We start from the raw sequence: 18,480 nt of genomic DNA, 5'->3' as shown, positions 1-18,480 counted from the left end.
ATAAACTTGTCGAACCAACTGTGTCTCTCAAAGGACCCTAAACTCCTTAGGACAGGGATACAGGTCTTATTAATCTTGGCATAACCCATGTCTGGCACATTGTAGGCTTTCAATAAATCTGTGTTGAATGACTAAATGAATGCATGAATTCAATAAGCAAATAAATAGTAACAAAATAGATATCATTTTTTTTTGAGGGCTTACTATGTGTTAGTCACTGTACTGAGTGCTTTATTATTTTTTTTTCCAAGCTTTATGGAGGTATAATTTGACAAATAAGCTTGTAAGATAAAGTGTACATCATGATGATTTGATATGTGTATACATTGTGAAAGGATTCCTCCCATCTAGTTTATCAACACATATTTATCTTTTTCTGTGGTGAGAATGTTCAAATTCTACCTGACGGCTTTATTTATATCATCTCTTCTGCTTCCTAAAACAATCCTACAAGGTAGGCATGATCACTGCCATTTACCATTGAGAAAACTGATATTCAGAGGCCTCAGATCCCAAGACACAAGTTCATCTGTGTGGACTCACACAGGCTTTTAACAGAGTTTCCTGACTTCAGAGACAATATCAACCAACCTGTTCAAGTAGATGTAAAGTACTACCTCTGCTACTGGGGTAAGGTACATGGAAATTCCGAGTATATATATGATGATTTCCCGGAGTCCCCAAAGCAAGAAGGACCAGCTACAAAGTACACTGTTTCATAAAGAAAGACAATCAACCAATTCTCAAAGGAGGTTTTTTTTTTTTTTTTTTTTTTTGGTTAGTTTACCCTTTTGGTTTATCCTATAAAATTGTTGTTGTTTAGTCGCTCAGTCATGTCCGACTCTTTGTGACCCCGTGGACTGTAGCCTGCCAGGTTCCTCTGTCCATGGAATTCTCCAAGCAAGAATACTGGAGTGGGTTGCCATTTTCTTCTCCACGGGATATTCTTGACCCAGGGATTGAACTCAGGTCTCCTGCACTGCGGGCAGATTCTTTACTGTCTGAGCCACCAGGGAAGCCCATCCTATAAAATTAGTTGTTCCAAACAGATCTTCAAACATACTTTTCAATAATAAGCCTCAATAAATTCATCAGGTAGAATTTAAGAACTAATCTGAACCTCATTTTTCTTCTGTCTGTTCAGGAAAGAAAGGCAATTCATAGGATAAAAAGCCAGTATCAAGAATTTAGACTTAAAAAAAAGGAAAAAATATTCTAGGTAATGTATGGGAGAAAATAGAAGCCTCAATGACAACTATCTTACTTTCAGCATTTATCACACAGAAAGAAGTGTTCAGACTGATGACCCTGGTGCAATAAAATATTCTTAATAGAAGCAACATTAAATTAATTTATGTTCAGAATATTCTTACAGACATGAAAGAATAGTCACATCTTTAAATATTTTTAACTAGAAAAAAAAAAAAAAAAGAGGGAGAATTTGGCAAACTCCCAGCAAGCCAGAGAGACGAACTAGAATTCTTCATTCTTGGTTGGCTTACTCTCACATGACACAGAGGTCAGACAGACAAGACTTTCCCCCTAGAATGAATGTGAACCAACTGGTGATTTCAGAAATGCAGCTAATATCAGCGGAGAGTTTAGCGACAAAGGAAGAGGTAGAAAAAGTTATCAGGTTAATACTAATTATATACACTGTAATCAGCCTTTGGGCAAAATGAGATTGTCTTTGGGTGAAATGCCTGTGGAAGAAAGGAATTGCTGTATTTAGGCACTAAGACAATGGCTTTCGAAACTCCCATCAGACACTGTTCTTATAAAGAGCAGGTGGAGGTTTCTGATATCATGTTGGGATTTAAATTAATCGAGATAAGGTATGTGAGAGGCTTGGTAAAAGGGAGATGCTTCATAAATATTAACTGAATATAAACCTATTAAAATTTCCTTTATTCGAAGTAAAGGAAAATTCATAGCTCCCAACAAAGGAGGTGAGATACATAATTGTCTGTGCAGAGATAAGTCAACATGTCAAATATGACTTGGAGAAGAACTTTATGGGAAAATCTTGGTCAGTGTGTCTTTTCTGAACTAAGCACCTGGGGTTCTCTGGCCTTGGACTTACTACTAATAGCTGTGGGGAACTCCCTATCCCTACCATCAAAGACTTCACTGATAGCAAAGTGCCATCAGGAAGCTCATGACCATGGTCTGAAAGCTCAGTTTGGTTCCAACAAATGTTAGAAATGAAAGAAAGTCCCCAGATGCATGAAAAAGAAGAGATATAAGAAGTAAAAGTCTATATTTCCTTTTCTTCACCATTCAGCTTACAGGTAAGAAGTAAGACAAAATAAAGAAATAAATGCCCTGATGCTTTTGAACTGTGGTTCAAAAACTGATGATGCTTTTGAACTATGGCATTGGAGAAGACTCTTCAGAGTTCCTTGGACAGCAAAGAGTTCAAACCAGTCAATCCTAAAGGAAATCAGTCCTGATATTCATTGGAAGGACTGATGCTGAAGCTGAAGCTCCAATCCTTTGGCCACTTGATGTGAAGAACTGGCTCCTTGGAAAAGACCCTGATGCTGGAAAAGGTTGACGGGAGGAGGGACAGAGGATGAGATGATTGGATGGAATCACCGACTCGATGGACATGAATTTGAGCAAGTTCCAGGAGTTGGTGATGCACAGGGAAGCCTGGTGTGCTACAGTCCATGGGGTTGCAGAGTCGGACATGACTGAGCAACTGAACTGAAGTGAAAGAAAGAAAAACCTAGGAACAAAACAACTCACACAGAAAGGAGTCTGTAGAGCAAGAATTGAGGAGGAAAGTCAACTTATGTTATTATTTTTTTTAAGCCAAGGGCTTCATGGGGAATGGACACCAAGCACGTGTGACCAACCTTATTACATTGAGCTAGATGCCTGGGAGAGGTGAAAATGAAGGCGTATCTGGGATGTGTGTAAGAATCACCAGATGTAAACATTTTCTAATAACTCAGATTTTTTGAGCAATGGAAAATGAAATGTCACCCTGACAATCAGGAGACCAAAAGAATCCATAATGTAAATAATTTCCAGAACATATCTAGTACTCAATAATTTTCAGCTAAAATGCCGAGTATATGATGGGACTTTGCCGGTGCTTGAGAGATGAACCCATGTGACATCATTTTCTGTTCCTCCTGGGTGTTGGAAAGACTTTCCTGGGTCACCGAGGCCTCCACTTGCCCATCCCCATGCAGTAGATGACCCCACCTCTTTCTTAACAAAAGAAATGAGGTCATCAGGTAGTAACTGGCCCAAATTGTCTTCTTCCCTTCTACCTTAAGGAGCTCCATTTCTTCCTCTTGGTTTAGAGTGTACATTCCACAAAATGTTGGAGAAGAAAAGCTTTTTTGGGTAATGCTACATATTATATACCATTCTTTTTAAGATTTATAGTACACATGAGCACAGACTTAGAGAAGTAGTGATAAAAAGAAACCCCTTCCTAACTTGATTTACTTCAGTTCCCAAAACTCATGCAATCACATAAACTATTTTTTAAACATAAATTACCTATTAAATATCTTTGGGAAAGAAGTTTAGACAGAATTCCCAAATGAACATTACTCTTTGAAACAGAACTGAATTCAAGATATAATTAACCTAAAGTTGGGGGTGTGGACATTGACAATTCCCGAGATACCAGAAGGGCTAGCAGAAAACATGGAGACCAAGCCAGAGATTACGTCTAAGGTCTCTTTTCACTGTGATAGTCCATGATTCTATTTCTCAGAAGACATCACACAGACTTGCTTCTGGGATAATCTAGACAGGACAGAAATGCACAGTGGGGAGATCAGACATCTGTGTATAGATATTCATGTCAGTACACACTGTACATCCTGGAGAAGGAAATGGCAACCCATTCCAGTATTCTTGCCTGGGAAATCCCAGGGACAGAGGAACCTGGCGGGCTACAGTCCATAGGGTTGCAAAGAGTCGGACACGACTGAGAGACTGAGCATACACTGTACAAGTCTGGTTCTAGCTTGCTACATATCAATAGCAACGAGTTCAAGGAGTTTCACTAGGAGAACCAAAGATCCAGGAGAAAAACAAAACATAATTGTGTGTGACTACATGGGCCCCCAAGCAGGAATACACACTTATAGGTATATATACACACAGGCACACATGTGAACACTATGTATACCTTACTAACCAGGCACATTTAGAGAAGTTTAGTATTGTACATAAAAATAGAGGCTTTGGAGTCAAATAAACATGGATTCAACTTTTCTCTGCCTCTTAGAAGCTGTGTGACCTAGGACAAGTTACTTAACCTTTCTGAGTCTGTTTCCTCACCCGTTTAATAGGACAAATAATACATACATCTCACAGAACTGCTGTGAGAATTATATACTATATGTCAGGTGTTGTTCTGGGTGTTTTACATATACTGATGCTCACAACAATCCTATCACTATCCCTATTTTACAAATGAGAAAACTGAGGCACAGAAAGAATGAAAATTTGCCTGTTATACAGCTAGTAAGGGCTTCCCTGGTGGCTTAGACGGTAAAGAATCCATCTGCAATGCAGAAGACCTGGGTTTAATCCTTGGATCAAGAAGATACCCTGAAGAAGGGAATGGCTGCCCACTCTAGTATTCTTGCCTGGAGAATTCCATGGACAGAGAAGCCTGGCAGTCCAGTTCATGGGGTTGCAAAGAGTCGGACATGACTGTGAGACTAACACTTTTCAGGTTGTGAGGCCGGGATACAAGCATAGGCAGCTAGCTCTTAATCACTAGGCTCTCCTGCCTCATACAATCCTGGATTATAGTAGGTCCATGATATTTCCCTGGAAGACAGAGACACACATACTCAAATATATAAACACCTTACACCTCCTCTTCCTCTCTAGCTTTTCAGATTTGCTGTTTTTGTCATTAATTTATTACACGATGCAGTTCAAGTGGGCAGCGTGCAGACATCAGCTTCCCAAACACAAAGATCCTGTGTGGCTGCTCAAGGAACAGAAGAACAAATCCAACCCTAAGAAATGTTAGTTCATTCTGAATGATGACTCACAGCCGCTATTTTCACAAACAGCCTGCTAATTAAACTTTCTTATGAACTCTGCTAACCAATTTTTCCAATGCATGGAGAAAAATCATTCATTATAGACCGGAATCCAAAATCTAATATTAAAGCACAAGTAGGATCTGTGGCATTGTAATTTGATCAGCTTGAGCATTAATAACAGTTACACGCTGATGTCTGAAAGAGGTAATCAGCTTTTGTTGAGATGTACGTAGATAACTGAACAAAACATCTGGACTAGAAAGCAAAGCTAGCTTATCATAGGGGTTTTAGTATTTATTTTACCCTCAGATCCCCTGCTTACAGTAGCCTACCTTCTGGGTGACCACAGTAATGTCCTGAATTGGTGTAGCTCTTTAACTACTTATGGACACATTAGCTCATCTGATGTCACAACAGATGGCAAGGTGGAAAGAGCCAGTGTCATTGCCATTTTATGCCCAGCATAAAATGAGGCATTGAGGTACTGAATGGCCCAGAGCTAGAGCTAGAATAAGAACCTGGTGACTCTTTCCAGTTCCTCATGCTGCCACTCATAAAAGCTGGTATGATTTTTAAATAATTCTCAGAAACCGTCCTGACATTTTCCAATACTGAACTAAAGGCTTTCATTTATAATCTTCCAGAGCCACTAAAACTGCTGTGCATTATTACTGTAGTTATCTCTGAGGCTTACCAGGATCATCCTACACAGCCACGTTCACGACTCAGGATGAAACAGCAGAATACAAGGAACCCTCTCTGTGAAGGTCTCCTGACCCAACTGGCCGCAGCATGTAGTCAGACAGACACAGGTACACAGCTTGGTCGCCTGCCAAGTGTGTGACTTCAGGTCAGTCATTTTAAACTTTCTGAGCCTCAGTTTTCTCATCTGAAAAACAGGGCCACCATTACCTCTTGCGGGCAAGACCAGGATTAAATGAGATAACAGAGGGGCTGGCGTCTAGCAGTACTTAATAAATCTAAGTTCCCGTTCCATTCTTTGGCCTTCTCACACCCTGCGTCGTACTTGCTCCTTGGAATAACATGCTGAGGACTACACCAGAACAGAAATCCACTTTTACACTCCTCTCCACTCCTCTCCCTTTATCCATCTGCTGGCCCAGTTGGTAGAACCCTTGGAGAGAAGCAGGAAGGAGTTATGAGATAGAAGGGGCCCGTCCCATTTATTGCTTTAGTTTACAAGTGTCTTCATGTGGCATTTGGTTTGAACTCACAAGTACCGTTCAAAGAAGGTAAAGATTTATCTTTATATTGTACACTGAGAATGGAGGTCTAGGTGAATACAGACCTATGCAAGGGCATGCCCACTTCTACTAAGTGTGTGTGTGTGGGGAGGGGGGTTGTGGTACAGGAGTTTGACACCTGTCCCACCTTTGGTTAGTCCAATGCATTGCATCTGGTTTTCTTTTTTCTGGCATCTGGTGTTTGACCAGAAAGTATGTGAGTGTGTGTGTGTGTGTGTGTGTGTGTGTGTTGGGGACTGTAGAGCTCTTGGGTAGTGCTCATTTCTTTTGTAGTTAAAGGGTGGTCTGTCTCACTGGGAAGGCTCCGCTGACAGGTGAGGGCCACTGGGGAGAGAAAAGGCAGCTGAGGACTATTGCAGCTTCCAGGGTCAGTACCTGGAAGAGAGGCTGACATTTGTTTCTCCTGTTTATTAACCAGCTCAGGGTCCTGGATGATGGGGAACTTGCCAGAACTCAGTGTAGGAACCCTCACCAGGGAGATGGGCGCAGAGGTCTGATGTTTCTGCATGCCCAACCCTGGGATGTAAAGGGGACAGAGTGACTGTGGAGACTCAGAAGCCACCTGCATCTCAGTTCAGGGCAGCAGGCAAGGAAGCCTGCTTCAACTGTCTATACCTTTTATTAATGAAAACAGGGATTCCACTCAGGCAGCTTTTCTGTTGGCTGCCTGCCCCAGCCATAAAAAACAAGTCTATCAATCCAACATGGATTTAATTTGAAAAAAAGAAAACTCTATGTATGTGATTTCAGGCTTCATACCCCAACCTATAGGATAATTGGCAACAGTCTTCATGATCAGAGGCTCTAGTGAGTGTGGTGGGAAGGGAGCAGGGCTGGGAACCTGGTTACCACTTGAGAATGGGATCAAGGTTGTCATCATCCACGTTTCCTTGATGTAAAGAAAACTCAGACTAGGTGGTTTTGGGGAGGTGGTCTGTTACTTCTGAGATGAGTCATTTAGCCACAATTAATTTATGAACTTTCTCTCTGGTCTCCTTTTACCATTCTACTATTTCCCTTCTACCTTGTTTTTTTTTTAAATCTATGGCTATTTAAATTTTAGCTCTTTTCTATCTCATAAGTCAATTCAAATTCTTTTTGGATCAAATGGCATATAAATAAATAAGGCAGAAAGAGGAGGTAGGACAGGAAACAAGCAAAGAAAGGAAAAAAGAGGAAGAAAGGAAAATAAGAAGTCAAGAGTTTCTTCTTTGGGGTGCACTGGTCTTATCTGTAAAGTAAGTATAGACATTGCCGATATTGGGTACTTTAATAGGGTCAGAAGAGGTACTGAGTATAAAAACCTTTGCAAATAAACATGAAAGGCAAATATCGGGGGTTATTAAGTATACCTTTCACGGTCATACTACCAATAAAATTATTTAATCTGATTTAAGATGTTTGTGAAGAGAGGCGGCCATAGGAGTTAGAGTAATTACCCTAATTAGCTGTATTCCACTCAGTGTAGATTGGGCCCTGTCTCACTAGACATCCAACAACAAAACAAGGGCCAAGCAGAAAACCAAACTTATAAATCAGTGCGAAACTGAAGTTTTTGGAAAGAGACTCACTAGAGAACATGACTCTGACCTCAGTGAGAAAAACAGTAATTCCCAAATCACCATGAGAAGTCTGCCAAGTTGTCTACCTCCTGTGTTAGGTCAGGTTATTTATTGGCAAAGTAGAAGAACACAGACTTTGGAGTCTGACAGACTTGGGTTCAAATCTCAGTTTCACAACTTATTAGCTGTGACCTTAGATAAATTACTTAACCACTCTGACCTTATTTCATCAACACAAAGTGAGTCCTAACTTTACCCCAAGGAGTAGTTCTGCCTGTTTTATTCACTATCCCTTGACGATGTCTCTGAAGCTTGGCTCAGCTGTTTTCTCTGTGTCTACTCATCTCGGATAATCTACTCTCTACCAAGTTCAAGGCTCACTCCTATTTGACACTTGCTCTGAGAACCCCAGCCCACGGTGATCTTTTTCTCCTCTGAACACCCATAGCTGATGTTTTATTCATTTTCATTCAGCAACGGCAGAGTAGTAAGGTAACAGAAATACCATAGGCTTTGTATTCTCCAGCTGATTCTTTTTTTTTTAAAATAAATTTATTCATTTTAATTGGAGGCTAATTACTTTACAATATTGTAGTGCTTTTGCCATACATTGACATGAATCCACCATGGGTGTACATGTGTTCCCCATCCTGAACCCCCCTCCCACCTCCCTCCCCATCGCATCCCTCTGGGTCATCTCAGTGCACCAGCCCTGAGCACCCTGTGTCATGCATCAAACCTGGACTGGCGATCCATTTCACATATGATAATATACATGTTTCAATGCCATTCTCTCAAATCATCCCACCCTTGCCTTCTCCCACAGAATCCAAAAGACTGTTCTATACACCTGTGTCTCTCTTGTTGTCTCGCATATAGGGTTATCATTACTATCTTTCTAAATTCCATATATATGCATTAGTATGAACTGAATACTGTATTGATGTTCTTCTTTCTGGCTTACTTCACTCTGTATAATATGCTCCAGTTTCATCCACCTCATTAGAACTGATTCAAATGTATTCTTTTTAATGACTGAGTAATACTCTATTGTGTATATGTACCACAGCTTTCTTATCCATTCGTCTGCTGATGGACATCTAGGTTGCTTCCATGTCCTGGCTATTGTAAACAGTGCTGTGCAACTAACTGATTCTTATCCTTGGCTTTCTGATCTGTAAAATGGAGATAATACCATGGACCATGCATAACTGGTACAAAGCTTCAATGAGATAACATACATGATGTGTCTGACCGTTGCTGACACACAGTACTGTGTGCATGTGTGCTAAGTCACTTCAGTTGTGTCCGACTCTTTGCGACCCTAGGGCTTTCCTGGTAGCTCAGCTGATAAAGAATCCGCCTGCAATGCAGGAGACCCTGGTTCAGTTCCTGGGTCAGGAAGATACCTGGAGAAGCGATAGGCTACCTACTCCCTGTATTCATGGGCTACCCTGGTGGCTCAGATGGTAAAGAATCTGCCTGCAATGTGCGAGACCTGGGTTCGATGCCTGGGTCAGGAAAATACCCTGGAGAAGGGCATGGCAACCCACTCCAGTTTTCTTGCCTGGAGCATCTCCATGGACAGAGGAGCCTGGTGGGCTACAGCCCATGGGGTCTCAAAGAATCAGACACGACTGAGCGACTAAGCACGGACCGTAACCTTCCAGGCTCCTGTGTTCATGGGATTCTCTAGGCAAGAATACTGGAGTGGGTTGCCATGCGCTCCTTGAGGGGATCTAGCGCCACCCGGGAAGGCCTGACACACAGTAGGTACCTCATCAAACCGCCAACTTCATTGTTCTGTTATGAATCCTTTTGTGCTCTCTTTCCAGTGAAATTAACAGCAAGGGTCAGGAAAAGCAAGTTTGGGCTTTGGTGAAAAACAAAACAAACATCCCCCGCCCAACCACTAGGCCCCTCCTGCACCGCCCCGCCCCCCACTCCCCTGCCGCCAACGCACAGAAAACAGCAAATGTGGCCCCACCTTTATGCGTCACATGGGCTCCCAGCCACTCCCAGACCTGCAGACTGCTGTAGGGCCCTGTAATTTGTCCTGACTTCCTCTACTCATTGGCCGTGCTAGCAGCAACATGCGGGCACAAACTACGTCTTATTCTCTTTAGCTTCCTCACAGACTCTGATACAGAATTTAAGAGAATAGAAGGAAAAGATATAACATTTATTTGGTCTGAGGGAGCAGACACTAAATAAATAAAGTTGGCTGATTGAAAATCTTTCACAAATGTAAAAGCCTTATACAACTATATGGTCTCCATCTGAATTTTATCTTTTCTCCAAACTAGAAATATCTTCTCCCATCAAAGCTCAATTTTGGGACTGTAGGAAAAACAAAAAGGCAACTTAAAGATCTTCAGTTCTGACAAGGAATAAAAGGTAACAAAGTTCATCAGTTAAGAGCAGTACGGGGTGGGGTGGGGGAGAATGAAAAAAATCACCACTATCACAGCTCACAGAAGACAAGAAAAAATGATTTTCCCATTAACACATTTCAGAAAGCACTTTCCTCCTACCCTGAAGCTGATGAATTACATTTTTAGATAATGTATGGAAATTTCAGTTAGACATTACCTTCCTACTTAGTTCCTAGTCTCAATCAACCAGGTCATTCTATAGAGAAGGGGGGAAGAGAAGGAGAGAGAGAGAGAGAGAGAGAGAGAGAGAGTGTGTGTGTGTGTGTGTGTTGGGGGGAGGAGGGGTGGCTGAGTGAACAGGGAATTGGTCTTAGGAACCAAAGAGCCAGTTAAAGTACAGAAATAGAAAATCCTTAAAATACTCAGTCCTGATTCACATCCCAGGTAAAAATCCCTTGAGACACCTCTCTTGGGATGTGAGAATATTTTCCTACGGTTATCTGAGTTCAGAAGCAGGACAGAACCATCTGATTTGGAAGGGAAGATGAAGGGAAAGATAGCCAGGGGGCAAAAGGAAACCATACCTGGTCTATAATCCTGCCTATTGCCGTCCTGGGAAAAAAATATGTTGAAAGAAACAGAATGTACCTGCACAAGCTCTAAGCCTCACAGCTCCACTCAATTGCCAACCTGTCCTAATTAGAAAGGATGGGAGGTTCCTGATTGCCCTTGATGGGTGTGTAAGAGGCACAATGATTATATGGTTCACGGTTTGCACTTAACGTTTTGGAGTTCTTTAAGTTCCCCTTAATAAAGCAGACCCCTATTCTCCTGTTTTGTAACCCCATTAGTCTGTCAAATCTTCTCCTTAACTAAAAATTTTCCATTCAACCCCCAACAATAATCAATCCTCTCCCCAAGTCAACAACTCAAATTTCTTTTACTCTTCTTTGTGGAATGTGTATAAAATGACTGCAGGGAGGTGATAAATAAAATAATAGATGCAAATCTGCCTGATTTTCCTCTGAATTCAGGAGGCACATTGCACTGTATCAAGTACATTTGCAAAATCAGCAGCAAAATATGCTGATAAATGCTACTATTTCCTCTACCCTTCCCATTGCTAACACATATCCCTCTGATGTGCATGTAGAAAAGTTCATTTAGCTAATCAATATCTTGGGATTTTCTTGGATCTGCATAATTGAGGCTGGGTTTTAAGTATGCTTAAACTTAAGGCGGCATCCATTTCAACACAGTGCTTGGAAGATAAAGAAAAGGAGAACACAGTGAGGGGTATCTTGTGAAGAGAGAATTTGAAGATAAGAACCACTCGAAGTCTATTCTTTCTGTTCAGGTAAGCAGTGACCTTACTGGTCACTGGTATTTTTTTTTAATGCATATCATGCTATCTTCCGAGACAAAAGATTTTAAACTCTAATTATATTTTCCCTGTACTAAAAGTTTTCATTCCCTAGGTAATATAAATTGTGTTGGTTTGCAAGGGGGAGATGTCAGTTTAGTATTTTTAGGGAAACTGGCAGAGATAAACTATAATGGGACAACTCACAATTAGTCAGAGAGCCAAGAGTTCAAGTCCCAGCTCCCATACTTGGAAGCTAAGTCATCTTGGGTAAATGACTCAACTGCTCCTGAGCTCAAGTTTCTTGGACTGTAAAATGACTGTCTTGGGGATTACATGAAACTTCATTTATTGATCTCAGCCCAATGATCAGCACATAGTAAGCACTCAATAAACACTGGCTATGATTATGAATCTCCAAGAAGTCCCAATTTACTATTTAAATGAGCGACTATATTTAAAGCTTGTAATATAGTATCCAGAATACACAGAAAGCACACAAAAACATACAAAAGCTGCTGCTATTATTTTTATTTGTCTTTGCTGGATGCTGTCAGAAATTACATCAATAAACTTACCCCAGGGCTGAACTGACATTTCAGAAGTAAATTCAAAGCATTTTTGTACTTTAGGATTTTTTTTATAGCCTTTTTATTGTTAATAATGTTATCTTAGAAGCAAAACAATTAAATTCCCACAATGTCCCTATTAGTCCAGTTCCTTATAAATATATGAGGTAACATAAGGTAACCCACAACCCTCACTCGCCTCTCCCTCTTGAACCCAAGAGACTGTATCCTATGTAATACCTCTTGGCCTTGATGCTCTAACAGACACAGCTTCCTCCCAACCCCTAACCCCCAACCACCCACTGCTGTAGTCCAATCCTACCTCCTGAGAGGGAATTATTAGCACTTTCACAAATCTAAGAAAGAACAGAAGTTACCCAGTGTCACTGAATCAACACTGAGTTGGTTCCTTTAATTAGAGCTGTGATTCTACACACAAAGGCTGTGGCAAAGCATTCACCCTCATGCCTCCAGTAGTGAAGCATCTTTTTTGCCTTATTCTGCTCTTTCCACTAAATGATAATATTAATTACGCCAAAGTCATATATTATAAAGGAAGAATGAAAAGATGGATTAGAGGTGGGGTTTAGGAAATGTTGCCTTTGTCCATCAGGTGCAACTCTAACTCATAATGTTCTCTGTTTTGGCCCCAGGGCACAGCATGTGGGATCTTAGTTTCCTGGCCAGGAATTGAATGGACACCCCTTGCATTGGAAGCTCTGAATCTTAACCACTGGACTGTGAGGGAAGTCCCTGACTTAATGTTTTCATATGCTTAACTTCACTTGGCAGCACTTCAGTATGAGAGGACTGCGTCTGAGAGGCATGACCCAGCTTTACTTCCTTTGTCCAAAGCACAGAAGAATAAAAAAAGACTTTTGTTCTTAGATGGGAACTTTTGCTCCATTCCTTTTGCTTTTCTTCTGTCTACCTAAATCCTAACCCCATTCTTCAAATGCCACCTCAATAGCTCTAGCTAATGGAGACTTCACCTTTCCTCAACCACCCACAGTCCATATAGTCTATTTCATATACTGGTCACTCCATATATTCAGTTTTATAATGGATAATGTTCATTTTGGACCACCCCATCCTTAAAACCCCACTTCAGAGTTCTCATTTGCCTGAAATGGATAGAAAACTACTCTTAAAAACCATACTGCATGGGTACATGAAGAGTGATATCAAGTAAAAATATAACTCTTTTTTTATCACCATGATGCAAATAATCAGTCTAGATAGGCAGATCAAAACTCCTTGCTATCGTACACTGATTTATTTCTGGGGAATTTTCTTTGTTACTTTCCTCCCTCCTTTTTCTGTTCCTTTTCGAGAGGGGTGATAACAAGAGAGACAATTATAAAGATGCAATTTAGCATTCCAGCTGTGCTGGCTTTAAGATATACCATGAGCCACCGAACTATCCTGGTTCAGCCATATGTTTCCTCCCCTAAAATACTAATCATCTAGGAACCTGGATTCAGAAATGCAATCTCAAAGCCTGAAAAACAAAAAGGCAACAACAACAAAAAAGAACTTAATTCAATTATCCACAGTCCACGGGAATAACAGAATTTCTACCAGGGGTTTGGTGTTCTTTGCCTGAGTTCCTCGGTGGCACGAATCCTTGCAGGACACATGCCATCTTCCTTTCTCTCCAGGAGCAGAGGTGCAGGTGGATGGAGAAAAATAAAGAACATAGCTTCCAGAGCCTCCTTGTGTTCACAGATGCACACAAAAGCAACTTGCAACATATATTTTCTCTCCCCGGTACCTAGATTATCCTGATAAGTGTCCTTTCCCAATTGGAAAAAAGAAAATCTAATATCTCTGAGAAGATAAGTAACAGAGATGTCTAAAACCACTGTAAGGGAATCTTAAACCTGGCATTTTCAGTAAATTTGACTCTCCACTGAAGGCTGAGTTATATCCCCAGAGGATGATAAATATTGTTATCTTTGCCTCTGGTTATACACAGGGGTCTTGTTTTAAGCCATGGAGCATTAGGTAGACTTGGCAGAGTGGAGCAACTGCTGCTCAGAGGAATGCGATGTTTCACTGGGTTATGGGGGAGGCTTAGCAGGCATCTTCAGGTAACACAGGCCGGGGCGTCGTCACATGCTTCCATGTAAGATCACGCTTTTGGAAACGGGGAGCGAATCCCAGCTCCATCACCTGCTAATAAACCGTGCTGCCACGGTAAGTTACTAAACCTCACTAAGCTTCTGCGTCTTCATCTAAGGAAATGGAGGTTGTTCTCAATGTTCAATAAAATAAGGTATGTTCAGTGTCCAGTAAGTACCTGGCCTAGAGTAAGTGCTTGATAAATAATAGCAAGTATGTTCTTGGCCGCATGACACTTAAGTCCATGCCCAAATTCAAATGGAGAATTCATTGACAGCCCACAGCAAGGAGTGAAGCCAGCCTACTGGCAACACCATTAACAGTTTCTGTTTCCCTCCTTCCCTCCTTCTTTCCTTCCCTCCCTCCCCACCCTCCTGTACTTTCAGAAGCCAGAACTTTCTAAGGAGATCGATTACATTCTCTTAGGGAGTGGTTAGGCTGGAAAATCTTAATCTTGAATTCTTATCTTTTTGCCACTTCCCACCCCCTAATCCTCCCACTGGGTATTTAGAACTCCCTGTAAACTTCACAGGATCGAGATGCATTGAGATCTGTAGGAGGTGTTGGAGGAAAAGGGGGGACTGGGATGTTAAAAATCAGGGCAACAAAAATACCTATGATGTCATTTACCCTGACTTCTGAACCACCACCAGCAGCCTTTTAACTTGGCAGGTGTGAAACCTCAGCCTCCCAGCCTGTGTTATCACTTAACCCCAAATGCAGGCCTCAGAGGGTCTTCCATTAGAGAGATCCCCACTCCGTCCCTACCTCCCCACAGTCTCTCTCTCTCTCTCCTTCTCTGACTTTTAGCGTAGCCAATTAAACCTGAACAACGGGTGGATGGAGGAAATATGCTGCATCTATGGAATGGTACAGCAGGGACCAGTTTCACTGTTAATTTAAAATGCTAGAATTAATTAGGTAGTGTAAATGAAGAATTTAATAAGCACTCTTTACAGCCACAAGTTCTACTTTTATTAAACACTGCTACCAAATGAGGGCAAATATCTCTGGTCTTTCTATATTTCCCTGCCTCATTCCCATAAGTTCTCTGCAAATAAAATTCTTTTTCCCCCTGAATTAAAAAATGCATAATTATAAATTTATGCCTGAATTGTATTTCTGCCTTCAACCCATAAGCTTCTTCTTTAAGCTCAGATGCCACTGTATGTCTCTGCTTGTGCTGGAGAGGGTGCTAAACAAACCCAAGTTGACAATTTTGGTTTTGTATACCAAATTAAAGGCTGTCTTCGAAGCTGTCACTCCTATTCAAATCCACTCAGTGAACTACCAAATTAGCATTCTTTCAGTAAAGGAATCTGCTTGTTTAAACATGTGTCTTTAGAAAACAAAGAACAACACCATGAATCAGTACTTCTGAAAAATCTCACTACACTTCTAAAGGAACTCTTTTGAAAAGGTGCTTAATAATATTCACTAAGATAGCTGGCAGAGTCCCTATTTAGAAGGTAAGGCTATACCAAAAATACATTTTCCATACAGGAGTAGGAGGAAGAATCATATGGTTAACTGGTTTTAATTTGGTTTGAATTATCATCCTATTATATAAAGATTATTCAGGAATCTAAACATTGGCTTTCTGACAGCATAGGCAGTTCTGTCAAAGGATGGATGATCCAGGGCTCTGGGATAAGAACACCAAAGCCGTGGCCCTATTTGGAGACCTTGATAAAATTTCTCTGTTCTAGTCACTCTTCTTGAAACATACTAACTGTACTTATAATAATAATACCCTCCCCGTTACTGAGAGACTACTATGCAAGATGCATTGTGCTAGGCAGTATATATCCAATCTTCCATTTAGTCCTCACAAAAAATCCTTTAAGATAAGTATTATTTTCCAACTTTACAGAAGAGGAAATTAAGTTTGGTGAGTTATGTGATTTTTATATGTTGACAATTATTTGAGTTTTATGATTTTTCAAAATAATATATATAGGGGACAAATTGACAAGGGAATCAGAAGAATTGGAGAATATGGCTACATGCACACAAATACACTGTATTCTCTGATTTAAAAATCAAGATAACGTATTTCAATATTTTAAAGTTTCCTTTTTCCTATATAGGCCAGCTGCTCTTCAGTTAAACTGTCCAGAGAGAGGGAAATAAAAGTCAACATTCAAAAATGATAAATACTCAAAGCTGAGTGTGAATGATTTTAGGAGGGGAGCATCAAAGCATAGCAGCTTCACTGCCATCACGATGTAGTCCAATATTTTTCTAAGAAAACATTCTCACTTCCAGAAAGATTACAGGGAAACGACCCCCAGCCCCAGCCCCAAAGGATTATAGCGTCAGTATCTGGCAGACGCGAGGTCCTCAATGAATGACTGTCAATTAGAAAAAAATCACAACCTAAAGCTTTCAAGTATTGAAGGGTAGGGTATTGTTTTACTTTCCAGTAAAAAGTCTCTGAATGCTCAAAGAGTATCTTCACAACAAACACATAACATAAAATTCCTTCATGTAGCATCTCCCTCCCATGACAGAGTAGATTTATTCCAGAATAATCTGCTCCCCTTAAGGCCTATTATTCCCAGGGACAATGGGCAGTTGTGACGACAATAGCCGCCTCTAAAACACTGTCTTGGACACATGGAAGAACACTGGACACACACGAACCAAACGTTTAAGAGGAAAGGGATAAACAGACAAAGACGAGTACGGGGTTGGGGGCAGAGGGCAGAACTGAGAACTAAAGAACAGAGTGTAGGGGTGGCTGATTAAGAATAAAAGAGGATACAACCAAAGGATTATTTCACATAAAGCAAAGCTGAGGAAGCTCCAAAATCTTTATCTGCTTCCTGGTCCTACCAGTCCGCAAAGCGGTTGCATGTAGTATTCACACACATATGCATTTGTGACTGTAACCATGCTATCCTTGAATGCAGGACACAAGCTGCAAACACTCAAAGCCACCACCACACACACGCACTCCTGCCAAAGTCTGCATTTCTAATGGAACAAGGTGGCTGTGAATCCCAAGCCTAGAATAGTGAAGAAGAGCGTACCTGTAATTTTGTCTCTCACGAGTTTGCAGGATTCTATTTCACCAATGCTCCCAAAGAGACTCCTGAATTCCTCCTGGGTCATATTCTGGGGTAAATAGTTGACTATGAGGTTGGTTTTGCTGTCATCTGTGGCTGCCCCTGTCTGCATGGGAGAAGGACAGTTTCTATTGTTGCTGGAGGGTCCATTGCTTGTATTGGATGTCGGGCCATTTGACACCTGAGGCTCCATGGTGCTAATTATCTAAATAAAAATAAAAATATTAAGCCTTTTGATATCTCAAAGACACAAAGTCTCTTTCAAGATTTGATTTTATTTTTTGTAAAGAAAGGGAACAAGATAAAGCAGGATGGAGCAAAAGAGATGAGGTTGTGAACACAGCCAATTTAGAAACATGTTTTTAACCAAAATGTTAAACTCCCCTTGCTATTTTTAGGCCAGCCCATAGATTTTGAACACAGACTAGAATGCAGTGGGAACTCTCCCATTATTTTGTTAATGAAAAGCTAATTCCTGTTTTCATTACACAATCACTCTCAGAAATGTATACTTAAGCCACACCAAATTATAATTAAAATGTAAAGTAATAATCATGATTAAAATTATAGTTCCATTAAAGCTGAAAAAGCTAAACATAGAGGGCTACGCTCACAAGATCAAATACAGTACCTGTTTATTAACTATCTCATAAAGTAAAATGACATTAAATTAAGTGGGGCTGTTTCATATGGGAAGGGTTTAGATTTTCACTGATGCTTAATAATGATCAAACTTTAGATTTCATAAAAGCACGCTGGGGAGCTACAAAGTTATCTAATGACGTTTCTCCCCAGCTACTCTGTTATTGTTTCTCCTGGACCTCAAATAAAATAAAAAAACATGAAGGAAAGTTCTCTCTAGGTCTCTACTTCAAGTCTAGTCCAGCCCCAGATGGTCCTTTCACACATTACTCAAAAAAAGACTTCTATGTATTTAAATAGTTACTTAAAGAAATATTTCCACGAATGTGTTAACTGTTTGAGGCAGCATGCATGGAATAAAGAGACAAGCCTCAGTCTCTATCCACAAGGAGCTTATAGTCCACAGAGGACATAGAAGGCAAAGGGCTGCAATTGGACAGTGGCCATGTAATGGAGGAGCAATTAAACCTGCTTAA

The 18,480-nt window shown here is 40.7% G+C and overlaps 1 protein-coding gene across 3 annotated transcripts in view; it reads right to left on the bottom strand.

Annotated features, from left to right (window-relative positions):
• ELAVL4 (ELAV like neuron-specific RNA binding protein 4) overlaps nt 1-18,480 on the bottom strand; it is a 91,251-nt gene that overhangs the window by 32,691 nt on the left and 40,080 nt on the right. For 2 of the 3 annotated variants that reach the window (XM_010834444.1, XM_010834445.1), the window contains exon 1: nt 17,327-17,555. In XM_010834444.1, the coding sequence (XP_010832746.1) occupies nt 17,327-17,555 (229 nt within the window). Of the gene's footprint in view, nt 1-17,326; nt 17,568-18,480 lie in introns of those variants that run through there. The other variant, XM_010834442.1, reaches the window with a different exon arrangement.

Source organism: Bison bison, unplaced genomic scaffold (assembly GCF_000754665.1).
Source record: "Bison bison bison isolate TAMUID 2011002044 unplaced genomic scaffold, Bison_UMD1.0 scf7180017864033, whole genome shotgun sequence".
In the NCBI taxonomy this organism is placed as follows: domain Eukaryota; kingdom Metazoa; phylum Chordata; class Mammalia; order Artiodactyla; family Bovidae; genus Bison; species Bison bison.
This window is presented reverse-complemented; position numbering and strand designations above follow the sequence as displayed.